Source organism: Erpetoichthys calabaricus, chromosome 13, assembly GCF_900747795.2.
Source record: "Erpetoichthys calabaricus chromosome 13, fErpCal1.3, whole genome shotgun sequence".
Lineage (NCBI taxonomy): Eukaryota > Metazoa > Chordata > Cladistia > Polypteriformes > Polypteridae > Erpetoichthys > Erpetoichthys calabaricus.
This window is the reverse complement of record NC_041406.2, coordinates 10,294,263-10,320,058: the sequence shown is the minus strand read 5'-3', so window position 1 is coordinate 10,320,058 and position 25,796 is coordinate 10,294,263. Positions and strand designations below refer to the sequence as shown.

Below are 25,796 nucleotides of genomic sequence, written 5' to 3'. Positions count from 1 at the left end.
TTTTGCATGTTTGTCACACAAAATGTTTCTGATCATCAAACACATTTAACCATTAGTCAAATATAACACAAGTAAACACAAAATGCAGTTTGTAAATGGTGGTTTTTATTATTTAGGGAGAAAAAAAAATCCAAACCTACATGGCCCTGTGTGAAAAAGTAATTGCCCCCTGAACCTAATAACTGGTTGGGCCACCCTTAGCAGCAATAACTGCAATCAAGCGTTTGCGATAACTTGCAATGAGTCTTTTACAGCGCTCTGGAGGAATTTTGGCCCACTCATCTTTGCAAAATTGTTGTAATTCAGCTTTATTTGAGGGTTTTCTAGCATGAACCGCCTTTTTAAGGTCATGCCATAGCATCTCAATTGGATTCAGGTCAGGACTTTGACTAGGCCACTCCAAAGTCTTCATTTTGTTTTTCTTCAGCCATTCAGAGGTGGATTTGCTGGTGTGTTTTGGGTCATTGTCCTGTTGCAGCACCCAAGATCGCTTCAGCTTCAGTTGACGAACAGATGGCCGGACATTCTCCTTCAGGATTTTTTGGTAGACAGTAGAATTTATGGTTCCATCTATCACAGCAAGCCTTCCAGGTCCTGAAGCAGCAAAACAACCCCAGACCATCACACTACCACCACCATATTTTACTGTTGGTATGATGTTCTTTTTCTGAAATGCTGTGTTCCTTTTACGCCAGATGTAACGGGACATTTGCCTTCCAAAAAGTTCAACTTTTGTCTCATCAGTCCACAAGGTATTTTCCCAAAAGTCTTGGCAATCATTGAGATGTTTCTTAGCAAAAGTGAGACGAGCCCTAATGTTCTTTTTGCTTAACAGTGGTTTGCGTCTTGGAAATCTGCCATGCAGGCCGTTTTTGCCCAGTCTCTTTCTTATGGTGGAGTCGTGAACACTGACCTTAATTGAGGCAAGTGAGGCCTGCAGTTCTTTAGACGTTGTCCTGGGGTCTTTTGTGACCTCTCGGATGAGTCGTCTCTGCGCTCTTGGGGTAATTTTGGTCGGCCGGCCACTCCTGGGAAGGTTCACCACTGTTCCATGTTTTTGCCATTTGTGGATAATGGCTCTCACTGTGGTTCGCTGGAGTCCCAAAGCTTTAGAAATGGCTTTATAACCTTTACCAGACTGATAGATCTCAATTACTTCTGTTCTCATTTGTTCCTGAATTTCTTTGGATCTTGGCATGATGTCTAGCTTTTGAGGTGCTTTTGGTCTACTTCTCTGTGTCAGGCAGCTCCTATTTAAGTGATTTCTTGATTGAAACAGGTGTGGCAGTAATCAGGCCTGGGGGTGGCTACGGAAATTGAACTCAGGTGTGATACACCACAGTTAGGTTATTTTTTAACAAGGGGGCAATTACTTTTTCACACAGGGCCATGTAGGTTTGGATTTTTTTTCTCCCTAAATAATAAAAACCATCATTTAAAAACTGCATTTTGTGTTTACTTGTGTTATATTTGACTAATGGTTAAATGTGTTTGATGATCAGAAACATTTTGTGTGACAAACATGCAAAAGAATAAGAAATCAGGAAGGGGGCAAATAGTTTTTCACACCACTGTACCTTTAATCTCCTCTGACAGTAATACTGGCTTGTATGTGGCTGTAATATGCGTCACTGTACTGTGTACCTTTAATTTCCTCTCGCAGTAATACTGGTTTGTATTTCCGTAAAACACCTCTAACTTTCTCTGACAGTAATATCGCGCATCGCACCGTGCCCCGCGCATGTGCACTTCACCAGAAGACACCCACACATGGACACCTGGACGCACATAGGGATTTTATATATATAGATGACAAAAGAAACCAGCAGTTATCCATTTTGCTTGTTACCCTTTACACCTGTGTGTATTTATTGTGCACTATTTGGTTTAACGAAATACTTGGAAGGAAAGAGAAGAGAAAAAAGTGAAGGACTGAGAATTACCCATCCATTTTACAGTTCAAAGTATTTGGATGATATCCTTAGAATGGAAAAAAAATTCTAGGATATGAGAATGACCTGACATAGCAGAGTTAAAGCGCTAACAAGCCATGAAATGTAATTATTGGCAAAGATTGTTTTCTAATTAAGCAACTGGGTTGGAACAAAAACCCGCAGCCACTGCGGCCCTCCAGGAATGACTTTGCCCACCCCTGTGCTATGGCATCCTGCATATACAGCCTCACAGTATAATTGCAATTTGGGTAAAAAGAAGAGGCCCTACTAATTTCCGCATGACACCGCATCACATTTCGCACTATCATGGTATTTTTATGAATTGCACTTTAATAGATTATATCATTACATTTTGATAAAGTCCCCGTGTTATCTTGCAAAAATTTAGCTGAATACTGTAATGAGAAAATCCAGTGTTTGTTAACATTATTTTTTATTAAATTTGCACGCAAGTTTATACTGTCCACACATACCGGTATCAGCGTTTGACGTAACTGGCCCCATGTGGGGTTGGTCAGCCCTAGACCCCACACACCCACAGGAATAAAAATGTAAATGGTCGATAAAAGTAAATATTTATTTTATTGGTACTTCCAACAAAATCAGTGTTTAAACATTAAAAAACATGATGTACAGTAAAGATTAATCAACAGAAACATTTGAACAACATAACATGAGCCTTGTAAAAAACACAAAAATTTCAACATATAACTGATACTCAATTGGTAAACCATACAGCATGGGGCCCCTGGGCAACTGCCCAGCGTGCCCATGCGTTAAGACGGCCCTGGCCATAACCCATTACTGGGCAAGAGTGCTAGCAGCCCCGCCACCAGAAAATCTTGGGGCCCCTGATAATTATGGCTGAGCACCTGAGCCCCCTGGCTCCATACTACAATAATTTTGCCTACCCAAGCTGATCGAGCAATGTGCCTATGCTACACTCAAGCTTAACGTCAATTACATTCAAATTTCACACATCCGTAATTAAATTTATATAATATCGTATCACATGTCATGTCTCGTGGAGGGTCTGGTAGGTCCAAATTAAAATTACTAACAGAGTCAACGTATCTTTTTGCAACGTTTTTATTTCTGTATGTGTATCTCATAATATGATATCAACGATCACAGTGCCCACTTTCGGACCTTTACATTTCTGTTCTTGACGTGAATCATCTCATCTTTCAAATGATGTGACAGATCCTTTGAATATTTTGCATCTAAATTTGCACAAGAGGTCGAGATCTCCTCCATGCTCCTGAAGTTTAAAATTGGACAAAAAAAAAAGGCGACTTATGTTGTTTCGGCTTGCAAAACGCCCGGCCACTTCTGAAATTAAGGAATCCATCATAACGTGAAACGTGCCTCTCCTGAATTGTACTTCTGGATCTTGGGATTCCTGATCATCTGCTTCTGCGTCAGATCCATCGGACTCAATAAGACGTCTTTGGTCTTTTGCGATGCCGACCGAGATTTGAACACTGCAGGGATTTCCATTTAATTTGCCGCAGCTTTAGCCTACTGCTCGGGGCCCGTGACAGGTGTCATGGCTGCCTCCCCCTGGCGGCAGCTCTGGTGCTGGACGCAAATAAAATTTAAGCACCCGTGTTTGACCAACATCATACGTCTTTAAAAAGGAGAAAAAAAAAAACTTCGAATTTTGGCCGCCCAAAACCGACGCTAGGCATGAAATGGGACGTCTGGTCTGCCTATCTGGGACGCGTAGCCTTAAATCACCCTAGCAATTTTTTAACACGTATTTTCTGTCTCTTTCTTGAAATGTGAACAACTTATACATCCAGTCTTGACAACAATATCATCAACTGCTTCAGAACAAACGTTTCAAAGCATCGTTTGCTTCCATGTATCTTACCTTAGTAAGGCAAACTCCGCTAACCACGTCTTATACATTAGTTGACAGTGGAGGTGGCGTGTTACTCACACGTCTGTGTCGGTCATCAACCTTGACGGTGTCATCGGACCAGCAAGTTTAACTGGGGGAAAACAATGCGAAGTTCTTTGCTTTGCCATTAGTAGCGAAGTATACCCATCTGCTCAGCTCCACAGTCTCTTAACAATGATGATAAAGTCAGCCTCGGCCAAGTGTGACGAGGCGCGCTTTTGGTTGGGGGTGAGGCCGGAAGTAAAGCTCCCAGGCATCATTCGCGCCAAATGTTGCAGTCTGAAATTCTCTGTCTTTTCAGCTTCACGCTTTATAATGAAGGTTGTGATGGTCACTTATTTCACAAAGAAGTCGGACTCGGCGAGGTCAAAGTATTACTTGAACTGCTTTCTTTAATGTCTGCTAGTTGCTTCAGTTTTTCACGCGACATTTAGTTGTTTATCGCCGAACGTAAATTTCATCTCTGTTCCATACAAATTCAATATTTAATGTTTCTATATTATGCTTAATGCTATGCTACTGCGATTATTTGATTGTCGTCTTTTAACAGAAAGAAAATTGAATAACGATCTGACATTTGTTAAATGCTATTACGATTATTTGGTTGAATTCATCTTTCAACAGGAAAATTTGTTGTATAACGATTTGACCTTTTATTAAGGTACTAGCAAAATACCCGCGCTTCGCAGCGGCGAAGTACTGCCTTAAAATAGAAGAAAAGTAAACCTTTTTAAACTGAGGGAAAATATACCAATAATTATTTGTTAAGGATCTGTTTGTATACCACGTTGTCAGTTCGGCCCTCCGGTTGTAATATGACCAAGCTGTGCTCTGAGCTTACTCTTGAGCATGCAATTTAAAGTTGGCCATGTGAAAAGCAGTCCTGCCTCAAGTCAATGCCAACCTTTTGTAGGGTCTGTCGCTGAGACTTATTAATTGTCATTGCGAAGCAGAGCCTTAGTGGAAATTGGAGGCATTTGAATTGAAATGGGAGATCAGAGGGTACAACGGGGATGCGAGGAATAAAAACTCTCTCCCCTCAGCCACTTGCAGTAAAAATAGTTGCCTCAGTTAGGTTCTTTTGCAGACACGTGACCTGAAGTCTCGTGCCGTCACAAAGTTTCGGTGGCTGTAAGTTTCTCAGTGACATTATTGGTGCCCCAACCTTCAAAATTAGATTATGCTCAGGAATGCCTGGAGGATTCAGAGTGTGGAGAAACTCTACCGGATAGTGCACCGCGTCTTCCACTTCTACAACAGAATCCACAGACTGATATGTTTTCGGTTGTGAAGGTAGTTCTTGAAGTAAAATGTGGTTTATAGTCGTAGTCATGTCATTTCTTGGTGTCAGGATAGCTCTCTCCCTCAACCATGACATGTCGTTTTCGTGGAGAATTCGTAGATTGGGGTAAACATTTTGAAGAAGGCTTTGTAAGAGGCATTGGCAGTTGTCCAAAGGTGTAAAATATTTGACCATTTCGGTACACTTGAAAGCGACAACCCAACAATTCAGCGGCAGCCATCAACTAACATGCAGAACCATAGGTGAAGGGCTTAAGCATTTCACTCTTCTAGTGCTCCTGTGTAGTATAATTATCTCCTGTACCGTCATCAGTCCACACATTGAACCTGTCCCAGTCATTCAATACATAAGACACAATGTTCCTCCGGATATCAAGAGTGAGCCTGATATGGCCGTGCAATATGTAACACAGAGAATGGAAAAGGCAGGCGCCATCTCCGGGCATGGAAACCACTTGGTAAGTGACAGTTCTTTGATGGTGATCACCTCGATAGACATGTTAATGGCGGTACGGTTGGAACGATAAAGGAAATGAGTACCTGAACAATGTAAACTAAGTCTAAAATACCTACACAATAACTATAATCGTAATAAACGAACAATTAAACAGCGGAGAAGCCGTGGATTAAATAAAAAGGCTGCAGTTATCAGCAGGGAGACGTGAATACCGTGGTGAAGCAAGGAAGGGAAAGAAGAGACCGGAGCGGCGGACGGCCTTATATAGGCAGGCAGCCAACTAAGTGGGAGGCGTGGGAATGGGGGACCCAACACCGCCTCACACGGCGACCAAGCTACAGGCTATGGGCGTATATATGTATGTAAGTAGGATTCAGTTAGCGTTGGGAACCCGCATACCAAATTTCTTGAAGATGGGCCCATAAGTAACAAAGACCGTTGGAAAGTTCAATATGGCGGCTGACAGTGGTGTCATACCACCGAAATAAGTACGTACATCGGTTTCGGTTAGCGCAGAGAAGCCGCCTACCAAATTTCGTGAAGATGGGGCCATAAATAAGAAAGTTTAACATGGCGGACGTTGTCGACCGTTATGACCGTTACGCGTAGAATTTCGGCCGACAGTGACGTCATACCACCGAATAAAGTACGTACATCGGTTTCGGTTAGCGGATGGAAGCCACCTACCAAATTTCGTGAAGATGAGGCCATAAATAAGAAAATTTAACATGGCGGATGTTGTCGACCGTTATGACTGTTATGTGTAGAATTTCGAAATGAAACCTGCCTAACTTTTGTAAGTAAGCTGTAAGGAATGAGCCTGCCAAATTTCAGCCTTCTACCTACACGGGAAGTTGGACAATTAGTGATGAGTGATTGCCTTTTATTAGTATAGACTAGCAAAATACCCGCGCTTCGTAGCAGAGAAGTAGTGTGTTATAGAGGTTATGTAAACATATATATACATATACATATATATACATATCTACATATACATATATATACATATACACATCCACATATATATACATATATATATATATATATATATATATATATATATACTAGCAAAATACCCGCGCTTCGCAGCAGAGAAGTAGTGTGTTAAAGAGGTTATGTAAACATATGTATACATATACATATATATACATATCTACATATACATATATATACATATACACATCCACATATATATACATATATATATATATACTAGCAAAATACCCGCGCTTCGCAGCGGAGAAGTAGTGTGTTAAAGAGGTTATGTAAACATATATATACATAAACATAGTGTATATACATAAATATATACATATACACACCCACATATATATACATATATCAACATATATATACACATACATATATATATATATATATATATATATATATATATATATATATATATATATATATATATATATATATATATATACACAGATGCAGACACATATACATATATATAGATATACATATTTGTATATCTACATATATATATACACATATATACATATATATACATATACATATTTGTATATCTACATTGTCTACCACCTTCGCTAATCATTCTTGAGGCAGATTGAAGACTTAAGTGCCAGCTTAACTGAAAAATTAAAGAAAACATACTAAGTTTTAAAAAAAATCAGTTTTAACGGGAAAAGATGCCGACGAAAGAAGAGAAGCAGCGGGACGCTAGGGTGAAGAGCTGCTCATTAAGCAGCAAGCGCATCAACGTCTGAGCAAACGAATGGTAAACGTACAGAGAAAGAGGATAAATACTATGAATGGTCATGTCAAGTGTATTCACTCCACGTTATCGTGGAGTGCGCTGTTACTGGTATTTTGATAAAAGAATCTGAATAACATATAAGAATCGTATAAATTATTAAACAGTAAAACATTAACATTTAAGAAGTAAAGATACATTGAGTACTACTGTAGTGCTTTCGGGTATAGTACATTTTTTGTTTGCCCATTACATGCATAAATGTATAAATTTTTTGGTGTACCTACGCAAGAACACGCGACATGACCCGGCAGTTAAAAATGTATCGCTCCAGCAATTTTAACTCTGTTACAAAGTCATCTAATATGGTATTGCAAACGGCAGCGGGAGCGTTTCTATAAACTCAATTTAAACTTACTGTTTACACCGTGCTTTGAAGATGCATAGTATGCGACACGTGTTTCGCCGTAATTGTGGGCTCATCAGGAGTACACAGTCACTGCACTCCCTTACGGGAATCGATCCTCGGACGTAGAGGCGAAGCCCCTAACGTTGTGCCACGGCGTGAGGTTCGTTCATTTGACAGCATGTAGATCGGGGTAATTAAATTGCAGGCATTCGTAGTCTGATTCACAATCTGATTGTATGGGTGGTTACCTACCAGGTAACGCTTGTGGTTGGTGAGCAAGTCGGCTAACTTCTGCCACGGTGCCCTCTTTCAGTTGCGAGAAGCAGATCATACAATGGTTGAAATAGTTTAATATATATAGCAAAATCACCGCGCTTCGCAGGGGCGAATATGGTATTGCAAACGGCAGCGATTCTATAAACTTAAAGTTACGGTTTATACCGTGCCTTGTTTCATATTCTTTTCCTACCTTATCAATTGTGTAATGTGTTTTTTGAACAGGGTTGATTAATGCAAGTGATCACTCCTGCTGCGTTCAGTCACTTCACGTGAGCCACTCTCTTGTGTGATGTTGCGATGTCCACGGGTTTATTTAATGTTAGCTAAGACCCGGCAGTTAAAAGTTTCTCGCTACAGCAATTTTAACTCTGTTACAAAGTGATGCAAACTGTCGTTTATACCTCGTGTCTTCTCATTAAAGTTGTATCTCGCGAATATGGCATTGCAAACGGCAGCGGGAGCGTTTGTATAAAGTTAAGGTTACGGTTTACACCGTGCTTTTTTATACCTCGTGTCTTCTCATTAAACTTGTATGTCGCGAATATGGTATTGCAAATGGCAGCGGGAGCGTTTGTATAAAGTTAATTTAGACTTACGGTTTACACCGTGCTTTTTTATACCTCGTGTCTTATGAAGATGCTTGTATGCGTCACTCACTCGCTTCTTATTGTTTCGCTGCCTTGTCAATTGTGTAATGAATGTTTTCTTCTGCGCTCTTTGGGGCTCCTCCTTCTTTTCTACGTACTGACTTCACAGTCAGTTCACGTGATTACGTGGGAGGCGTGATGACGCGACACGCAAGTCAGTCTCCTACGGCCATCTTGCTGCCTACCATTACAGTATATGGACAAAAAAGAGGTTCCAGTTATGACCATTACGCGTATAATTTTGAAATGAAAACTGCCTAACTTTTGTAAGTAAGCTGTAAGGAATGAGCCTGCCAAATTTCAGCCTTCCACCTACACGGGAAGTTGGAGAATTAGTGATGAGTCAGTCAGTCAGTGAGTGAGTCAGTCAGTCAGTCAGTGAGGGCTTTGCCTTTTATTATTATAGATATACACATATATATATATACACATATATATATATATATATATATATATATATATATATATATATATATATATATATATACACATATCAACATATATATACACACATACATATACACACACATATACATATATACATATACACATATATACATATACACATATATACATACACATACATATATATATATACACACATACGTACATACATACATATACACATATATATATATACACATACAGACACATATATATATACATATCTACATATATATACACATACATATACACACATACATATACACACACATATACATATATACATATATACATACACATACATATATATATATATACACACATACGTACATACATACATATACACATATATATATACACATACAGACACATATATATATATACATATCTACATATATATATACATATATCTATATATATATATATATATATCTATATATATATATAAATAGCCAAATTCCCGCGCTTCGCAGCGGCGAAGTACTGCTTTTAAATTTTTATTAAGAAGAAAAGAAAACCTTTTTAAATTGAGGGAAAATATACCAATAACAATTTGTTAAGGATCTTTTTTTTTGTGAAGCTGCCTTCAGTCAGTTCACGTGAGCCGCTCTCTTGTGTGATGTTGCGATGTCCACGGCTTTATTTAATGTTAGCTAAGACCCGGCAGTTAAAAGTTTCTCGCTACAGCAATTTTAAGTCCGTTACAAAGTGATCCAAAGTCTCGTTTATACCTCGTGTCTTCTCATTAAACTTGTATGTCGCGAATATTGTATTGCAAACGGCAGCGGGAGCGTTTCTATAAAGTTAATTTAAACTTACGGTTTACACCGTGCTTTGTTTCCGCAGTATCGAAGTGATCACTCGTGCTGCATTCAGTCAGTTCACGTGAGCCGCTCTCTTGTGCCTTCTCAATTGTGTAATGAATGTTTTCTTCTTTGGGGCTCTTCCTTGTTTTCAGTTCACGTGATTACGTAGGAGGCGTGATGACGCGATACGCGACTCCGCCTCCTCCATTACAGTATATGGACAAAAAAGAGGATCCAGTTATGACCATTATGCGTAGAATTTCGAAATGAAACCTGCCTAACTTTTGTAAGTAAGCTGTAAGGAATGAGCCTGCCAAATTTCAGCCTTCCACCTACATGGGAAGTTGGAGAATTAGTGATGAGTGATTGCCTTTTATTAGTATAGATACAGTAAATGCGAAAGGTCGCGTAAGCCACATTGCTCCCAATTGCCGCTACTTGCTTGATTTTGGGCTATACAAAAAAATTGTATTGTATTGACCTTCTGCTTTTCATCCTCGATGAACTTCTGGAAGATTGTTCGTGCCAAAGTTAAATGAAATCCATCGTGTTAACTCCGTCAAAATGCAATATATATGGCAAAGTTGGCTATTTAATTGGTTTTATCGCGTCCAACGGCTTGCAATGTTCATTTCAGTTTAAAATGCAATAGAAAAGTGTATTGCATTTTAACTCGTGTCCATAGATCGCTTGTTATAACCAAAACCAAAGCAGATGTATTGCATTTTATTTCCTGACACGACTGCTACGTGTGTATTGCATTTTGCTTCCTGATGCACCTGCACCCACACCCCGTGTATTGCATTTTGATTGGAGACCGTGCTTTCATTGTATCAAAAACTAAATATAATCAAATGACCAATTGGCACCAAAAGGTGTGGCAGGGGGCGTGCCACTTGTAAATGTTTCCGTACTGTGGCTCGGCTTAAGTCACCTGGACTTGTTCAAATGAGACCTAACAATGAAGTTCTTGTGAAGTTTCCCCATCCGTCCAATGGTTTGTTTTTAGTGTCTCATTTTCAGGTTTATTACGTAACTAATAAAATTAGATGTTTGCTTTATGGTTGAAACGCTGCTATCTTAATGCATGGTCACGCTGGGCAGTTGCCTGGGGGCCCCATGCTAATCTATGTATGTTGTGACTTGCTGGGTGGTTGTGTAGGTAGGGGCCCCAGTGCACTGCTTTGCCTGGGGGCCTATAATGCTGTTAAGATGGCCTTGGGTTGAAACTGAGCATTTCTTGTTTCGCTGATGTTCTAACATGTTTGGAATGGGTTAGAAGACCCAGGGAGCAATTTGTGAGCAGCACAGATTTTAATCGTTTTTGGTTTAGAAATCGATACGACAATAGCGGGGGACTTTAGCAGAATATGTACACTTTGCTGGAATTCATGATGTCTTTCTTCACATTATTGGGACTGACCCAAAATCAAAATCGTGCAAAGAAATCGACATCAAACCAGATTTTCTTTCCTTGAAATGCTTTTTGTTTTACTTGTTTTTAGTGCTAGTTTTTAACACTGTCTTACTTTTCATTGGTTAGTCACAACTTGTGCCCCGTGATGAACTGACGCACTGTCCAAAGTCGAGTCTTGCATTGCAACTTGACGTCCCCATGATTCTGAATTGGGGTTAGGTGATGGATGACTATACTTGGAAAGAAGCAGCAAAGTAAATCTTGTAACACAAATTAGCACATACAAGTCTGTACTCCATACAATCAATAATAATTAGAGATTCATTGTTCTTATAGACCTTCATTTTTAATTTAGTTATTGGTGATTTCATGGGGTGGTATGGTGGCCCAGTGGTAGTGCTGCTTCCTCACAACAAGGAGGCTGGGGTTCACATGCAGGGTTCCCTGCGTGGAGTTGGCATGTTGTCCCTGTGTCTGTGTGGGTTTCCTCCGGGTGCTCTGGATCCCTCCCACAGTCAGAAGACATGCAAGTTAGCTGGACTGACATTGTTAAACTGGCACGTGTGTGTGTGTGTGTGTGTGTGTTTTCGCCCTGTGATGTTTCTGCTTAGAATATAGCAGGTTTAGAAGACGGATGAATGGATTGAGGATTCATTTGGTAATTGGAGACCAGTTCCTTTTTATTTTTTGCACAGGTAGTGTTCCTTGTCAAGTTTAATAGTAAAAAATGGGCACGTCTGTTCAGTCTCAATGCTGCTCAATAATATTTTTATGTTTAAGATTTTTCTGTTTTTGGATGGCAAATTCTGGTAGATATTAATTTGGCAGGACTTTGCAGCTATTTCCCAGACAATGTGGTATATCCTGCATTTCTGAATTATCTGTGTTTAGAAATTAATTTCCTGTTTTAGAAATTAATTTCCTGTTGGTTTCAATTTTGATATGGTTACCTTTATTACAGTATGTACTTATCTCTGTCTAGTTGCACCTCTTGTAAATGGGGACCTTTTCCTGATCCTTCATTTTGCCAGGCCTGTAGAACATATGGAGGGTGTGCTGACAGACGCACACTCTTGATATATTAGGTTGCGAGACTTTACAAAGCAACTATTTAAATAAACATCACTAGAGCGTTTTTCGTTAGTACTGAATGAATCCTTTTTCTAAGTCATTTAGCAGTTTTCATTGCGCTTTATTCCAGTGCAAGTAAGAGCATATTTACCATTACAAGCAGCGATGGATATCGCCGAGTATAGAAGACGAGGCAAAGAAATGGTGGACTATGTTGCTGATTATCTGGAGAACATTGAAAACCGAGATGTCTACCCAAATGTGGAACCAGGCTACCTACGGAAGCTCATCCCAGAGGTGGCGCCAGAAGAACCTGAAACATATGAAGAAATTATGAAGGATGTTGAACGCATCATCATGCCCGGGGTAAGGCAAACTTCTTTAGCATCGTCTTTCGTGTCATTTTTAGAAACTGCATGTTTTCTGTTCCACTGATTTAAATGTTGTGTTATTGTGGAACTTTTTTTTGTTGCCATTTTTCAGACTCATTTTATAAATCAATTTTTTTTTCTTTGTTTTTGTTTTGAGATTGTTTTGTTTTTAGTATTTGGACAACTTGTAGCTTTTTTCAGGTTAATTGTTATTAGCAACAACTCCTTTGGCCATCACATGTGGGCAGAAGTCGTGTTTAATGACATCGGCACAAAAGCACTATATAAATGTAATGAATTATTATTATAATAATAATAATAATAATAATAATAATAATGTTTCAAACTTTTTGTAGATAATTATCAAAAAGCAAATTTCCATGTAGTTAGCTAGCTAGATTTTGGAACATTTTAAGCTGATGAGACTTTTGTGTGAACTTTTAAAAAGATTTTGATTAACATTGTGGTATTTTTGGTTTCTTATTTATTTATTTTGGCTACAGACTCCTATTAGTGTTTTTTTTTTCCCAGTTCACCTTACTCCTAAAAAATACCGCTTCCTTTTTGAAATGACAGAACAGTAACAGAGCTCACTGTCTCGTTGTTTTGAGAGGTGAAGTGCCTACAAACTTAAAAGTTGATGCATGCTGCATTAGCTCAAAAGGCTTCTGCTTATACTTGTTCTCTGCAGCATTCATGGAATTGGGAGCCACTACAAATTTTGATGGAGAAGTTTGGTATTTTTCAAGTCTAAATTATTTCTTCACAATAATGGTATATATCAATTTGCCTAGTAAAGCCGTGTTCTAAAGTAAAGCCTTTATTATCGGGTCAGGTTGAGGATCATGCACTAGTACAGCATGTTGCCGCACCCATCACACCATGAAACCACTCGGGATCCCAGTTGTCTACCCTCTAGGCAGACACATGGTCCAGTTCCACCTCCCAGAAATGACCATCTGTGTGCTGCAGCCAGGTGTTACGTGGCCTGGTCCAGCAGCTCGGGTCCTCAGTAATAAGGATCCTGTGAGCCGGAATGACCTTCAGGGAATTGCACCACATGGCGGTAGTGCCGGAACTGACGCTCCCTTCACAATGCAGGTAATGTGCCTCATTTGGGACTCAATGAGCAACTGCTCGCTCGACACGAAAGTTAAACCAGCAGTACCCAAGGATTCTCCAAAGAGATATGGTACAGATGGAGTCATTTATTATACATTTTTTTTATTACAGCTAGTGCTGGGAGGTATACAGTAATCCCTCCTTAATCGCGGGGGTTGCGTTCCAGACCCCCCCGTGAAAGGTGAAAATCCATGAAGTAGAAACCATATGTTTATATGGTTATTTTTATATTGTCATGCTTGGGTAACAGATTTGCGCAGAAACACAGGAGGTTGTAGAGACACAGGAACGTTATTCAAACACTGCAAACAAACATTTGTCTCTTTTTCAAAAGTTTAAACTGTGCTCCATGACAAGACAGAGATGACAGTTCTGTCTCACAATTAAAAGAATGCAAACATATCTTCCTCTTCAAAGGAGTGCGCATCAGAGAGAGAGAGAGAGAGAAAAAAAAGCAAACAGTCAAACATCAATAGGGCTGTTTGGCTTTTAATTATGCAAAGTAGCTGCAAGGAAGGGAGCAAGCATTTTTCAGCATTTTTTAGAGGAGCGTCCGTATCCTCTAGGCCAGTATGCAAACGGCCCCTCTGCTCTCACCCCCTCCGTCAGGATCAGAGAATGTCAGAGCGAGAGAGGAAAGCAAGCAATCAAAAATCAATACGTGCTGTTTGATCTTTTAAGTACGCAAAGCACCATGCGGGAAGCATATCGCTCGCAAAGCAGCAACGTGTTAGCCCAGCGTTTTCTGAGGAGCGGCCGTGTCCTCTAGGGGTGTGAACAGTATATTTGAGGAGCTCACAATATATTTGAGGAGTTTTATTTAATACATAATACGCGCTATGGTTGGGTGGCTTCTCAGCCATCTGCCAATAGCGTCCCTTGTATGAAATCAACTGGGCAAACCAACCGAGGAAGTATGTACCAGAAATTAAAAGACCCATTGTCCGCAGAAATCCGCGAACCAGGAAAAAATGTGCGATATATATTTAAATATGCTTAAATATAAAATCCTCGATAGAGTGAAACCGTGAAAGTTGAAGCGTGATGTAGCGAGAGATTACTGTACCGGTTCATACTGAAAACTGTTTTTTATTTTTATGATACAAATTTTTCTTATACCGCAACACCGGTTTAAATAGCCAAAACAACGTTTGGAACGTGGGGCAGTGGGAAACTGTTTAAGGGGGGACCTTTTTCACTGCTACACTGCTAAACACGCATACAACGGAGTACATGCATTAGTGGAGGTATTGAGTGGTGAAAATGGACAGAGAACATTCTGAAACTGAAGCTGTAGCAGACGATAAAGTTAAACATGATGACACAGAAGACCTTTTGCCGAAAAAAGGAGCTGTGTCTGTTGTCTGGAGATACTTTGGTTTTAAAAGGTCGGATGTGGACCAAACAACTATTTACTGCAAATGCTGTTGAGCTAAAGTTGTTGCCGGAGGCGGCAATGCGAGCAATTTGCTGCACCACCTTAGCCACAAACATGTTTGGAACTAAGATTGGCACCCTGCACGTCCTCGGGTAAAACTGAAAAAGCTAGAGGACACTCGAGTCAGACGTCACTTGTAGACGTACTGCCTACGACAAAAAAAGCAAGTGGTGGATCGAGATAACCGACGCCATTACTATCCATATAGCTAACGTGTCAGTGGACAAAGATTGTTAACATTAACAGAAAGTGTAGTTGCTGTACAAAAATTATTCCTTTTCTAAGACATGTTCAGTGCAATACAACATTTGACAAGCACCTCTGGATAGTTTACTAAGTCTAAATGCCTCTTTGGATGGTTGAAAATATGTTGTCAAAATTTTAGTTGTTTGCAAAATTTGTTCAATAAAAAGGTTCTATATTTTGACTGCAACTGTCATGCAATGTTATTCCTTCTTTTCATTAGTGCCACCCCCTTGAAAACTATCACTTTATGGGGCCATGCAGACCTGTATTAATACTTGTGTGCACATTAAAATATTTTTTTTGTACAATTCTTATGACAGTCTAACAGGTTATTCTTAGCCCGTCTACTGCAGTAATTGCAGTGGAAAATGTGGTTAACATCCACACATGCATGGGGGGGGGAAATATCATTGAATACCATGAAACCAGTATAATTTTGAAAAATACCGTGATATAGAACTAAGCACTAATTGCAGCTTACAATGTCACTAATGGATATACAGGTGCACAGATAAATGAAGAATCTTTAAAACGTACCAAAAATGTCAATTTTTCAAGCCAAAAATGTAATTGAGTATTGATCCATATCTTGAGATTGCACATACACTGCAAAATAGTCTGTCATTTTAAGAAGGAACAAAGAAAGCAAAACATGGTTGTGACATCTTGAAAGGAGACTGTGCACTTTACACTGCCACTCGTCATCTTCTGTGGCACATGTCATGGCTAGCGGTGTGGATTCGCCTTGGAAAGTCCTCGCCAAGCACTTTCATTAACAATGAATGTTGATATCCTTGTTGATACCTCTGTGGACAACTAGGCGATAATAACTGATAAAATACACTTCTCATCACTTAAGCTTCCCTATAGTGAAAGAATATATTTCATTATTTCAGCAGCTGCTTCCACCATGCGGAAAAGGGTGGTCCTTCCTCACTCTACTCACCCAGGGTAAATGGCCACCCATATGCCATTCTTTCCTCCTGCTCCTTGTTAGCAGCAATGCATTAGGAGTATAATCTCCAAACATGCAAAATGTACTAATAATCTGTCATGTAAGGTATGGTTAATAGAGCCTCCAAAAAAAGGTGACAGATCACTGGCTCAGCAAGTGCCCTCGGCGATGCTACTGCCACCGCTGCTCACAGAGCTCCTTTTATGCCAGCTTCTGCAGGTAGTGCAGATCTTTCATTCCTGCTTCAAAGTGCCAGAGTCTGGAAAAGTTTTGCATTTCTCCCAATATATTTATCAATGATTGTTACTTGTATAAACTACAACGAAACTTTCTTGTGCTTTTTTTTTTTTTTTTCCCACTGCGCTGATACACATTTTGAATCTTGGTCTGTAGCCCATGTAAAACAACAAACACAGAATACAAAGGGTGAAAAGTAAGTGACATTTAGAAAGGAAATAATCATATAATGTGAGCACGCATGTTGTTATAAGCCATGGCAGAACATAATCGGTGGAAAATATAGAATTGCAGAGACAAAAGTATGATAATAAGCAGAATCTAGTTTAGTGCTAGGGGCTTATTGGGGGTTGTCGTAACTTCACCCACAATGGAGGCTGTGAGCAGACAAGCGAACAGGAAATGTCTTCTCACCTCAAGAAAAAGTTCTAAGAACCCTTGATACAAATAACTATTTTTGGTTTCCTTTCATTATCACAAGGATGCCAGAATACATACTGTAAATGAGAAAGGTATATTTTCTTAAATCAAAACCTTTGCTGCTTCAAAATGGACACGTCTGGTAAGTTTTAAGGCTTTTTCATTCACTCGTTGACCCATCTATGTATTTGCTCCATTGTAAGCTACAAGAACAGACAAGGTATTTTTAAAATTTTATGGAAAAAAAAAAAAATTCAGAACACTTTCATGTAGGGAAATGCATATAACCATGATTGTGAAGATATAAAAGTTCGATTTGAAAACCGCCAAAATTATGCTTTAATTCTTAAACTAGATTTGGAGAAACTGGATTTTTAATTGATCACTAAACATACCATAGAGCAGGGGTCTCCAACCTTTTTTCCCCTGAGAGCTACCTTTACAAAATGAAAATGGCCGAGAGCTACTCATGTTTTCTAACGTTTATTCTCATAGCTTATCTCAGCCCAAACAAACTGAATTAGCCTGTTTTGCCTGAACATTTACAAAATGTTGGTGTCCACAACTCACATTTTGCATTAAAACCTCACAGAAAATATTGAATTCACCTGCAAGTGCATTTTGTACGTCTGTATGCATTTTCTAGTGTATCTCACACTATTGAATTAAAACATGAATGCTGTCAAAAGAAAACAATGCAATTCCAAATCCACATATAATGACTTATTCATTTGTTATTGTGTCACATGTCACTGTGTCACTTTATTCACAGGTCCAGTCGCATGTGTGATGTGTTTCTTAGTCAGTCAGATGACTGGCACTGAGGTGTCTGGAGGAGTGGAGCCCCTCAGGTTCACTCTTCTGGAGTCTTTTAAATGTTTGTCTGTCAGTCTTGTTCTGAACTTTGATTTCATAACATTCATGTCAGACTCAGAGGTATGGAGACCCAAACAAGGCAAACATTTTCAGAGCTGCTTGGTGAAGATTCTTATAGTTATCTGGCTCTACTAAGCTCCAGAAATGCTGAGAATGCTGTTGAGACTGAAAAAGAAATGAAAGATCTGAAGTTTTTCTGTTGTCACAAAAACAACCATAAGACATGGAAAAGATCTGGGGCAGCCACCCGTATAATTTTTCCCGGCTGCAAAACTGCGTCAAAAGAACAGACATGTTCACACAACTGAGTCCAAAACAGAACTGTTTAACTGGAAGCAAGATGGTGGCTTTAAAGGCCAGTAGAGGAAGTGATGTGACTTCGTTGGCTGCCCCAGAGCCGGGCGGGATTTCCCTAGAATGGTCTGTAAGAGATCGAGAGGGAGAATTAGTGCACTTCGCCACCCCCTGGTCCGGCATAGAATTACATGTACTCAAGCCCTTTAGTTGTCTCTTAAACACACGTGTGTGACACTGTACATAAAACTATTAACACCGGATGATGAGTAATAGTTTATTATAGGTTTTTAAGAGTGTCACAAAGGATTAAACTTGTGGGACTGTTTGTATGTTTCATATGGATTGAGCATTCCTAGAGGAGTTATTTAGCCAGAGTTTTTCACATTTACATTTATAAGCTGCTCCAAATCTTCCAAGTCAAATTCCTATACGTTAAGTACTGGCGAATAAAAGTGACTCTGATTCTGATTTGCATCATAGAAGACTTTCTGTAGTTGCTTTTATTATGTACTCCAGCCTGACCCTTTTTGTTTGCTTTAATAAACCAGAGCCCATTACTGAAGATTTGCACTCCGCTACATTTGAATATTTCATGGTGTTGTAGGGGTGTACTCAGAATAACTACAAAATGAGTTCATATCCATCCTATCAATTTGCATTACAGGTTATGAAGAACTCTATATCCACGGAGGTAGACATCTAATTTAGTGGAAGTGATTGTGCCTTATTGTTTGAAGTGTTAAATCTGTTCCTGTGTTTCATCTGTGGTTTTGTTTTTTTTAGGTGACTCATTGGCACAGTCCCTACTTCTACGCTTATTTCCCTGCAGCCAGTTCTTTTCCTGGAATGCTTGCCGACATGTTGAGCTGCGCAATTGGCTGCATTGGATTTTCTTGGGTATGCCTCGGTCTTCCACATTTAAAATTCATGTGAATCAACATGTTCACTTTTAAATTGATTAAAACTAAGAATTTGATGGTCTTAATGGCTGTTTCTTAAATCTGGGAGGTTATACTTTTAATCTCTATGGCGAGTGAAGAGTGAAGTTGTCCATATCTGTTAAATTAGGGGAAGTTACGGCTCAAGAGCCTGTAAAACAAAGGAAGTGCATTCTCTGAACAAGTAATGCAAAAAGAGGAAATACAAAAGGTTGATTAAAGAAAGATTAGCACACCTTCTCTTAAGAGGATTTCCTCTACATAGCTGGGTACATCCCTTTATTAGTTTTAATTCTGTGGTACAGGATCACATTTTTGGCTATGCAGATATCACAGAACACACAAATAACCTTTAATACAGTTATTTACAGTGGTGTGAAAAACTATTTGCCCCCTTCCTGATTTCTTATTCTTTTGCATGTTTGTCACACAAAATGTTTCTGATCATCAAACACATTTAACCATTAGTCAAATATAACACAAGTAAACACAAAATGCAGTTTGTAAATGGTGGTTTTTATTATTTAGGGAGAAAAAAAAATCCAAACCTACATGGCCCTGTGTGAAAAAGTAATTGCCCCCTGAACCTAATAACTGGTTGGGCCACCCTTAGCAGCAATAACTGCAATCAAGCGTTTGCGATAACTTGCAATGAGTCTTTTACAGCGCTCTGGAGGAATATTGGCCCACTCATCTTTGCAAAATTGTTGTAATTCAGCTTTATTTGAGGGTTTTCTAGCATGAACCGCCTTTTTAAGGTCATGCCATAGCATCTCAATTGGATTCAGGTCAGGACTTTGACTAGGCCACTCCAAAGTCTTCATTTTGTTTTTCTTCAGCCATTCAGAGGTGGATTTGCTGGTGTGTTTTGGGTCATTGTCCTGTTGCAGCACCCAAGATCGCTTCAGCTTGAGTTGACGAACAGATGGCCGGACATTCTCCTTCAGGATTTTTTGGTAGACAGTAGAATTCATGGTTCCATCTATCACAGCAAGCCTTCCAGGTCCTGAAGCAGCAAAACAACCCCAGACCATCACACTACCACCACCATATTTTACTGTTGGTATGATGTTCTTTTTCTGAAATGCTGTGTTCCTTTTACGCCAGATGTAACGGGACATTTGCCTTCCAAAAAGTTCAACTTTTGACTCATCAGTCCACAAGGTATTTTCCCAAAAGTCTTGGCAATCATTGAGATGTTTCTTAGCAAAATTGAGACGAGCCCTAATGTTCTTTTTGCTTAACAGTGGTTTGCGTCTTGGAAATCTGCCATGCAGGCCGTTTTTGCCCAGTCTCTTTCTTATGGTGGAGTCGTGAACACTGACCTTAATTGAGGCAAGTGAGGCCTGCAGTTCTTTAGACGTTGTCCTGGGGTCTTTTGTGACCTCTCGGATGAGTCGTCTCTGCGCTCTTGGGGTAATTTTGGTCGGCCGGCCACTCCTGGGAAGGTTCACCACTGTTCCATGTTTTTGCCATTTGTGGATAATGGCTCTCACTGTGGTTCGCTGGAGTCCCAAAGCTTTAGAAATGGCTTTATAACCTTTACCAGACTGATAGATCTCAATTACTTCTGTTCTCATTTGTTCCTGAATTTCTTTGGATCTTGGCATGATGTCTAGCTTTTGAGGTGCTTTTGGTCTACTTCTCTGTGTCAGGCAGCTCCTATTTAAGTGATTTCTTGATTGAAACAGGTGTGGCAGTAATCAGGCCCAGGGGTGGCTACGGAAATTGAACTCAGGTGTGATACACCACAGTTAGGTTATTTTTTAACAAGGGGGGCAATTACTTTTTCACACAGGGCCATGTAGGTTTGGATTTTTTTTCTCCCTAAATAATAAAAACCATCATTTAAAAACTGCATTTTGTGTTTACTTGTGTTATATTTGACTAATGGTTAAATGTGTTTGATGATCAGAAACATTTTGTGTGACAAACATGCAAAAGAATAAGAAATCAGGAAGGGGGCAAATAGTTTTTCACACCACTGTATCTTAATGGCATAGCATCACGTAAGCAACACCTTGTTTTTTTTAACATTAGAACACTCTAGACGAGAACAGGCCATTCAGCCCAACAAAGCTTGCGAGTCCTGTCCATTTATTTCTTCCAAAAAAACATCAAGTCGAGTTTTGAAAGTCCTTAAAGTCTTACTGTCCACCACACTACTTGGTCGCTTATTCCAAGTGTCTATCGTTCTTTGTGTAAAGAAAAACTTTCTAATGTTTGTGCGAAATTTATCCTCAACAAGTTTCCAGCTGTGTCCAGTGTTCTTGATGAACTCATTTTAAAGTCACCATCCCGATCCACTGCACTGATTCCCTTCATAATTTTAAACACTTCGATCAGGTCTCCTCTTAATCTTCTTTTGTTTAAACTGTAAAGGCTCAGCTCTTTTAATTTTTCCTCATAACTCATCCCCTGTAGCCCTGAATCAGCCTCGTCGCTCTTCTCTGGACCTTTTTTTTTTGCTGCTATGTCCTTTTTGTAGCCTGGAGACCAAAACTGCACACAGGACTCCAGATGAGGCCTCACCAGTGTGTTATAAAGGTTGAGCAGAACCTTCTTTGACTTGTACTCCACACATCAAGGCGCTATATAACATGACATTCTGTTTGCCTTCTTAATGGCTTCTGAACACTTTGAGCTACATTATTTTGTATGAAAATGTGCTATATAAATAAATGTGACCCTGTGTTCGGATTCAGCGGGTTGGAAAATGGATGGATGGATGTTGTTGAACACTGTCTGGAAGTCGATTAGCTTAGAGTCCACTATGACTCCTAAATCCTTCTCATAAGATGTACTCTCGATTTTCTGACCACCCATTGTGTATTCAAACCTCACATTTTTACTTCCTACGTGTAATTCTTGACATTTACTGACATTAAATTTCATCTGCCCAAGCCTGTCTGCTATCCAAGTCCTTCTGTGATGATATGACGGATTCCAAATTATCTACTAATCCACCTATCTTGGTATCATCTGCAAACTTCACCAGCTTGTTACTTATGTTCCTATCTAAATTAGAAAGTTTATAGATTAAAAATAGCAGCAGCCCTAGCACTGCCCCCTACTGGTCACCACTCTTAACATCTGCCAATTCTGATGAGGTTCACCCTCTGCTTCCGGTGTCTGAGCCAATTCTGCACCCATCTAAAAACATCACCCTGAACTTCCACTTCTTTTAATTTGATGCCCAACCTGTCATGTGGCACCTTCTCAAATGCTTTCAAAAGCTTTCTGAAGGTTCAGCGTTTGTTAACTGTTATTCTTCATCTGAGGGCATCTTGATATTGGGGTGTTCTTCTTTCATGTTATGTATGCTTCTTGGAGGGATTAAAAGACTGAAGCAAATCTTGATATTCTTTTCAAAGCACCAGCTCTTTTTTTTTTTGTTTGCTTGAAAAGCTTCCACCACCTGAATACCGTTGACCTACTCATTGTTTCTATATGCTTGATTCAACATTTGAGAATCGGGTGATAACATTCCCCTAATTCAACTGCATGTTGTTGTTGTGTATAGATTAAAGGCCAGGGGGGTATTTTCTGTACGTCGCTTAAATCATCCGAGATCAAATGCCTCATCTTGGATGAGTTAATGCCGGTGAAACTCATCTGGGATAAGTCAGTTTTTCAAACGCAGCCGTGTAGTAGATCAGTCGAGCTGGATCTAATCATCCGAGATGAATGTGTGCACCCGCGCTGAGTGAAAAGCCCATATATATCGAGTCTAGAAAACATGATCAGCAAGTCTTTGATAGGCTGTAACAAAATGACAAAAGAATGGGCGCATTTTTTTTCACACAAGCTGAGCAAGACCTTTTATTCAAAGGACATGAAGAATTTCACGATTTAATATGAACATGGGGGTAACACTGCAAAAGCAGAACAAACCAGAAAAGACGGCTGGCAAAAAGTGGCCGACAAATGAAACGCTGCATTCAGTAAGTACAATGCACACTACTTAGCGTTTAATTTCCTAAGTGTCAGATTAATTATTTAATATGTCATAATTCCAGATCAAATGTGAGCATAAGGAGAACATGGGGACAGGTTAAAGTGAAGTACAAGAATATACTTCAAACTAGTAAATATTGGTAGATACCGGTAACTATTTAAAGAATTGTTGACATAATCGTACATAATATAAAAAAACATTAATTTTAAAGCTAATAAGAAGGTAGACAAGCAAAAAACAGGTGGAGGTCCACGTGGTCCAGACCTAACCCCTGCAGAAGAGTTGGCTATCCAGCAAAATGCCCATCGCCCTGTTTCTGATGGCATTCCAGGGGGAAGCTCCTCCTCAGAACCAGTGGCAGGATGCAGTGGTCACTTCATTTCAGGTAAAGGATGGGCATTGCAAATATTTGTCTTCAATGTGTGCCATAGGTATGTTCCATATAGCCCTCTTTTGTTGGGTCAGTTGCAGGGAATGTCATATCCCTTGAACCTGTGTCTGACCAACGAGATATTGACGAAGGTCAAATATCTGATAAAGACACTGTGTCTGATTATTCATCAGGAGGTGAGGTACATTTTCCAAATAATGTTTGATCAAACTCCACTCTGATCAGTCCCATGTGCCCCAATCACATTTGGAAATCCTGGTAATGAGAATGTTAGGCTGATTGTGAGATTCTTCATGGAACTGTGGGTGTTTTAGCCTCTGTATTACCTACCTGCAATGGCATGAAACGCCTCTTTTATTGTCTGCACTCTCATGTGTCCAGAAATACTTTGAAAACCCAAAGGAAATATTTCAGAGCCAAACAGACTTTACGAATTGCCTGGCAAACTGCACTTTTAGATTGATTTTTCTGCATTGCCTACAGTATATAAAAAAAAAAAAGTGCCGCTTGCAAAAAACCTCAAAGCAATGCCTACTGTCTGTGTGGTCGACTTCGCCGAGTTTGACTTCGAATATAAGGTGCTAATAAATCTTTGAGGTACAATATTCCCCCTCGGCTAAAGCGGTATCTTTTGAAAAGAATTTCCTCCGGGAGCAATAAAGGATCTTGATGATCTCGCAAAACCCTCTCTGTATGAAATTGTCTTCTTATAATTTGCGCACCGATATCAATTGGTTGCTCATTCATGAACGGCGAAGCCATGACTGGATGAATTCCACACACGGACACTGATGAAATGTGTGAGCTAATCCTTGTTTACGTAGAACAAACCCGCTCCGAGCAGGTTTGAGGATTTGGATGTGCTGTTATGACAACACATCCAGCAAAAGTTTAAAAAAACTGACAGATCAGGATCAGGCCAAATCGTCAACAATTACATCCGGCTAAACGAGTAGTCCATGTACGAAAAATACCCCCCAGCAGAGGTCTATATGACCGTCATCATCAAGTTCTTCCATGTGAACCCTGAATACAATAAGGTCATTTATGTTAGGTAGAATGCCTAGAAGGGGCTGGGTGGTCTCGTGGCCTTGGAGCCCCTGCAGATTTTATTTTTCTTTTCTCTATCCGCCTGGAGATTTTTTTTTTTTTGTTTTTCTGTCCTCCCTGGCCATCGGACCTTACTTTTATTCTGCTCTATGTTAATTAATGTTCCCTAATTCTATTTTCTTATTTTTTTTGTCTTTTTCTCTTTCTTCATCATGTAAAGCACTTTGAGCTACATCACGTGTATGAAAATGTGCTTTAGAAATAAAGCATTACTTTTTGCCACAATTCATAAAACAGTTTAAACTGTTCAACGTGGGACTAAAGACCAGCTAGTACTGCTACTGGTCACAAGGTCTTGACCTTCACTCATGCAGCATATACAAGGTGTTTGTAGGACAAAACTTTTCACTCAGCCCTTGTAATTAAGTATATTTCAATTAAATCAAACAATACTTACTGTGGCAATTAAAATGGAGAGAGAGAACACGATAATGGTGATATATTGAATGTTCATTAATGCAGTAATTCCTGTATGGTTGTATAAATGTACTCTCGATAAATTGTTAATAATGGAAAGAAAATGGTACTCTAGAAAATTCTGTATGAGAAGTGCAGAATGCGTTATGTTGACCCTTTTGAAATAAATACAAGAATCCATTTGTTGCAGAAGTGCTTCCCAGCTGGTGATTATAAAGTCAATGCAGTGTACAGATAAATATCCATCCATCTATCCATCCATTATCTAACCCGCTGAATCCGAACACAGGGTCACAGGGGTCTGCTGGAGCCAATCCCAGCCAACACAGGGCAGGAACCAATCCCAGGCAGGGTGCCAACCCACAGCAGGACACACTCAAACACACCAAGCACACACTAGGGCCAATTTAGAATCGCCAATGCACCTAACCTGCATGTCTTTGGACTGTGGGAGGAAACCCACGCAGACATGGGGAGAACATGCAAACTCCACGCAGGGAGGACCCGGGAAGCGAACCTCAGGTCTCCAAACTGCGAGGCAGCAGCGCTACCTACTGCACCACCGTGCCGCCCACAGATAAATATTTAATTTAAAATTCCA

The 25,796-nt window shown here is 39.7% G+C and overlaps 1 protein-coding gene across 2 annotated transcripts in view; it reads left to right on the top strand.

Moving 5' to 3' along the window:
• Nucleotides 1–25,796, top strand: part of ddc (dopa decarboxylase) — a 142,531-nt gene that overhangs the window by 15,555 nt on the left and 101,180 nt on the right. The window contains exons 1-3 of one of the 2 annotated variants that reach the window (XM_051935658.1): nucleotides 4,284–4,311; nucleotides 12,550–12,785; nucleotides 19,165–19,278. In XM_051935658.1, the coding sequence (XP_051791618.1) occupies nucleotides 12,585–12,785; nucleotides 19,165–19,278 (315 nt within the window). In that variant the 5' untranslated portion in view covers nucleotides 4,284–4,311; nucleotides 12,550–12,584. Of the gene's footprint in view, nucleotides 1–4,283; nucleotides 4,312–12,549; nucleotides 12,786–19,164; nucleotides 19,279–25,796 lie in introns of those variants that run through there. The other variant, XM_028817949.2, reaches the window with a different exon arrangement.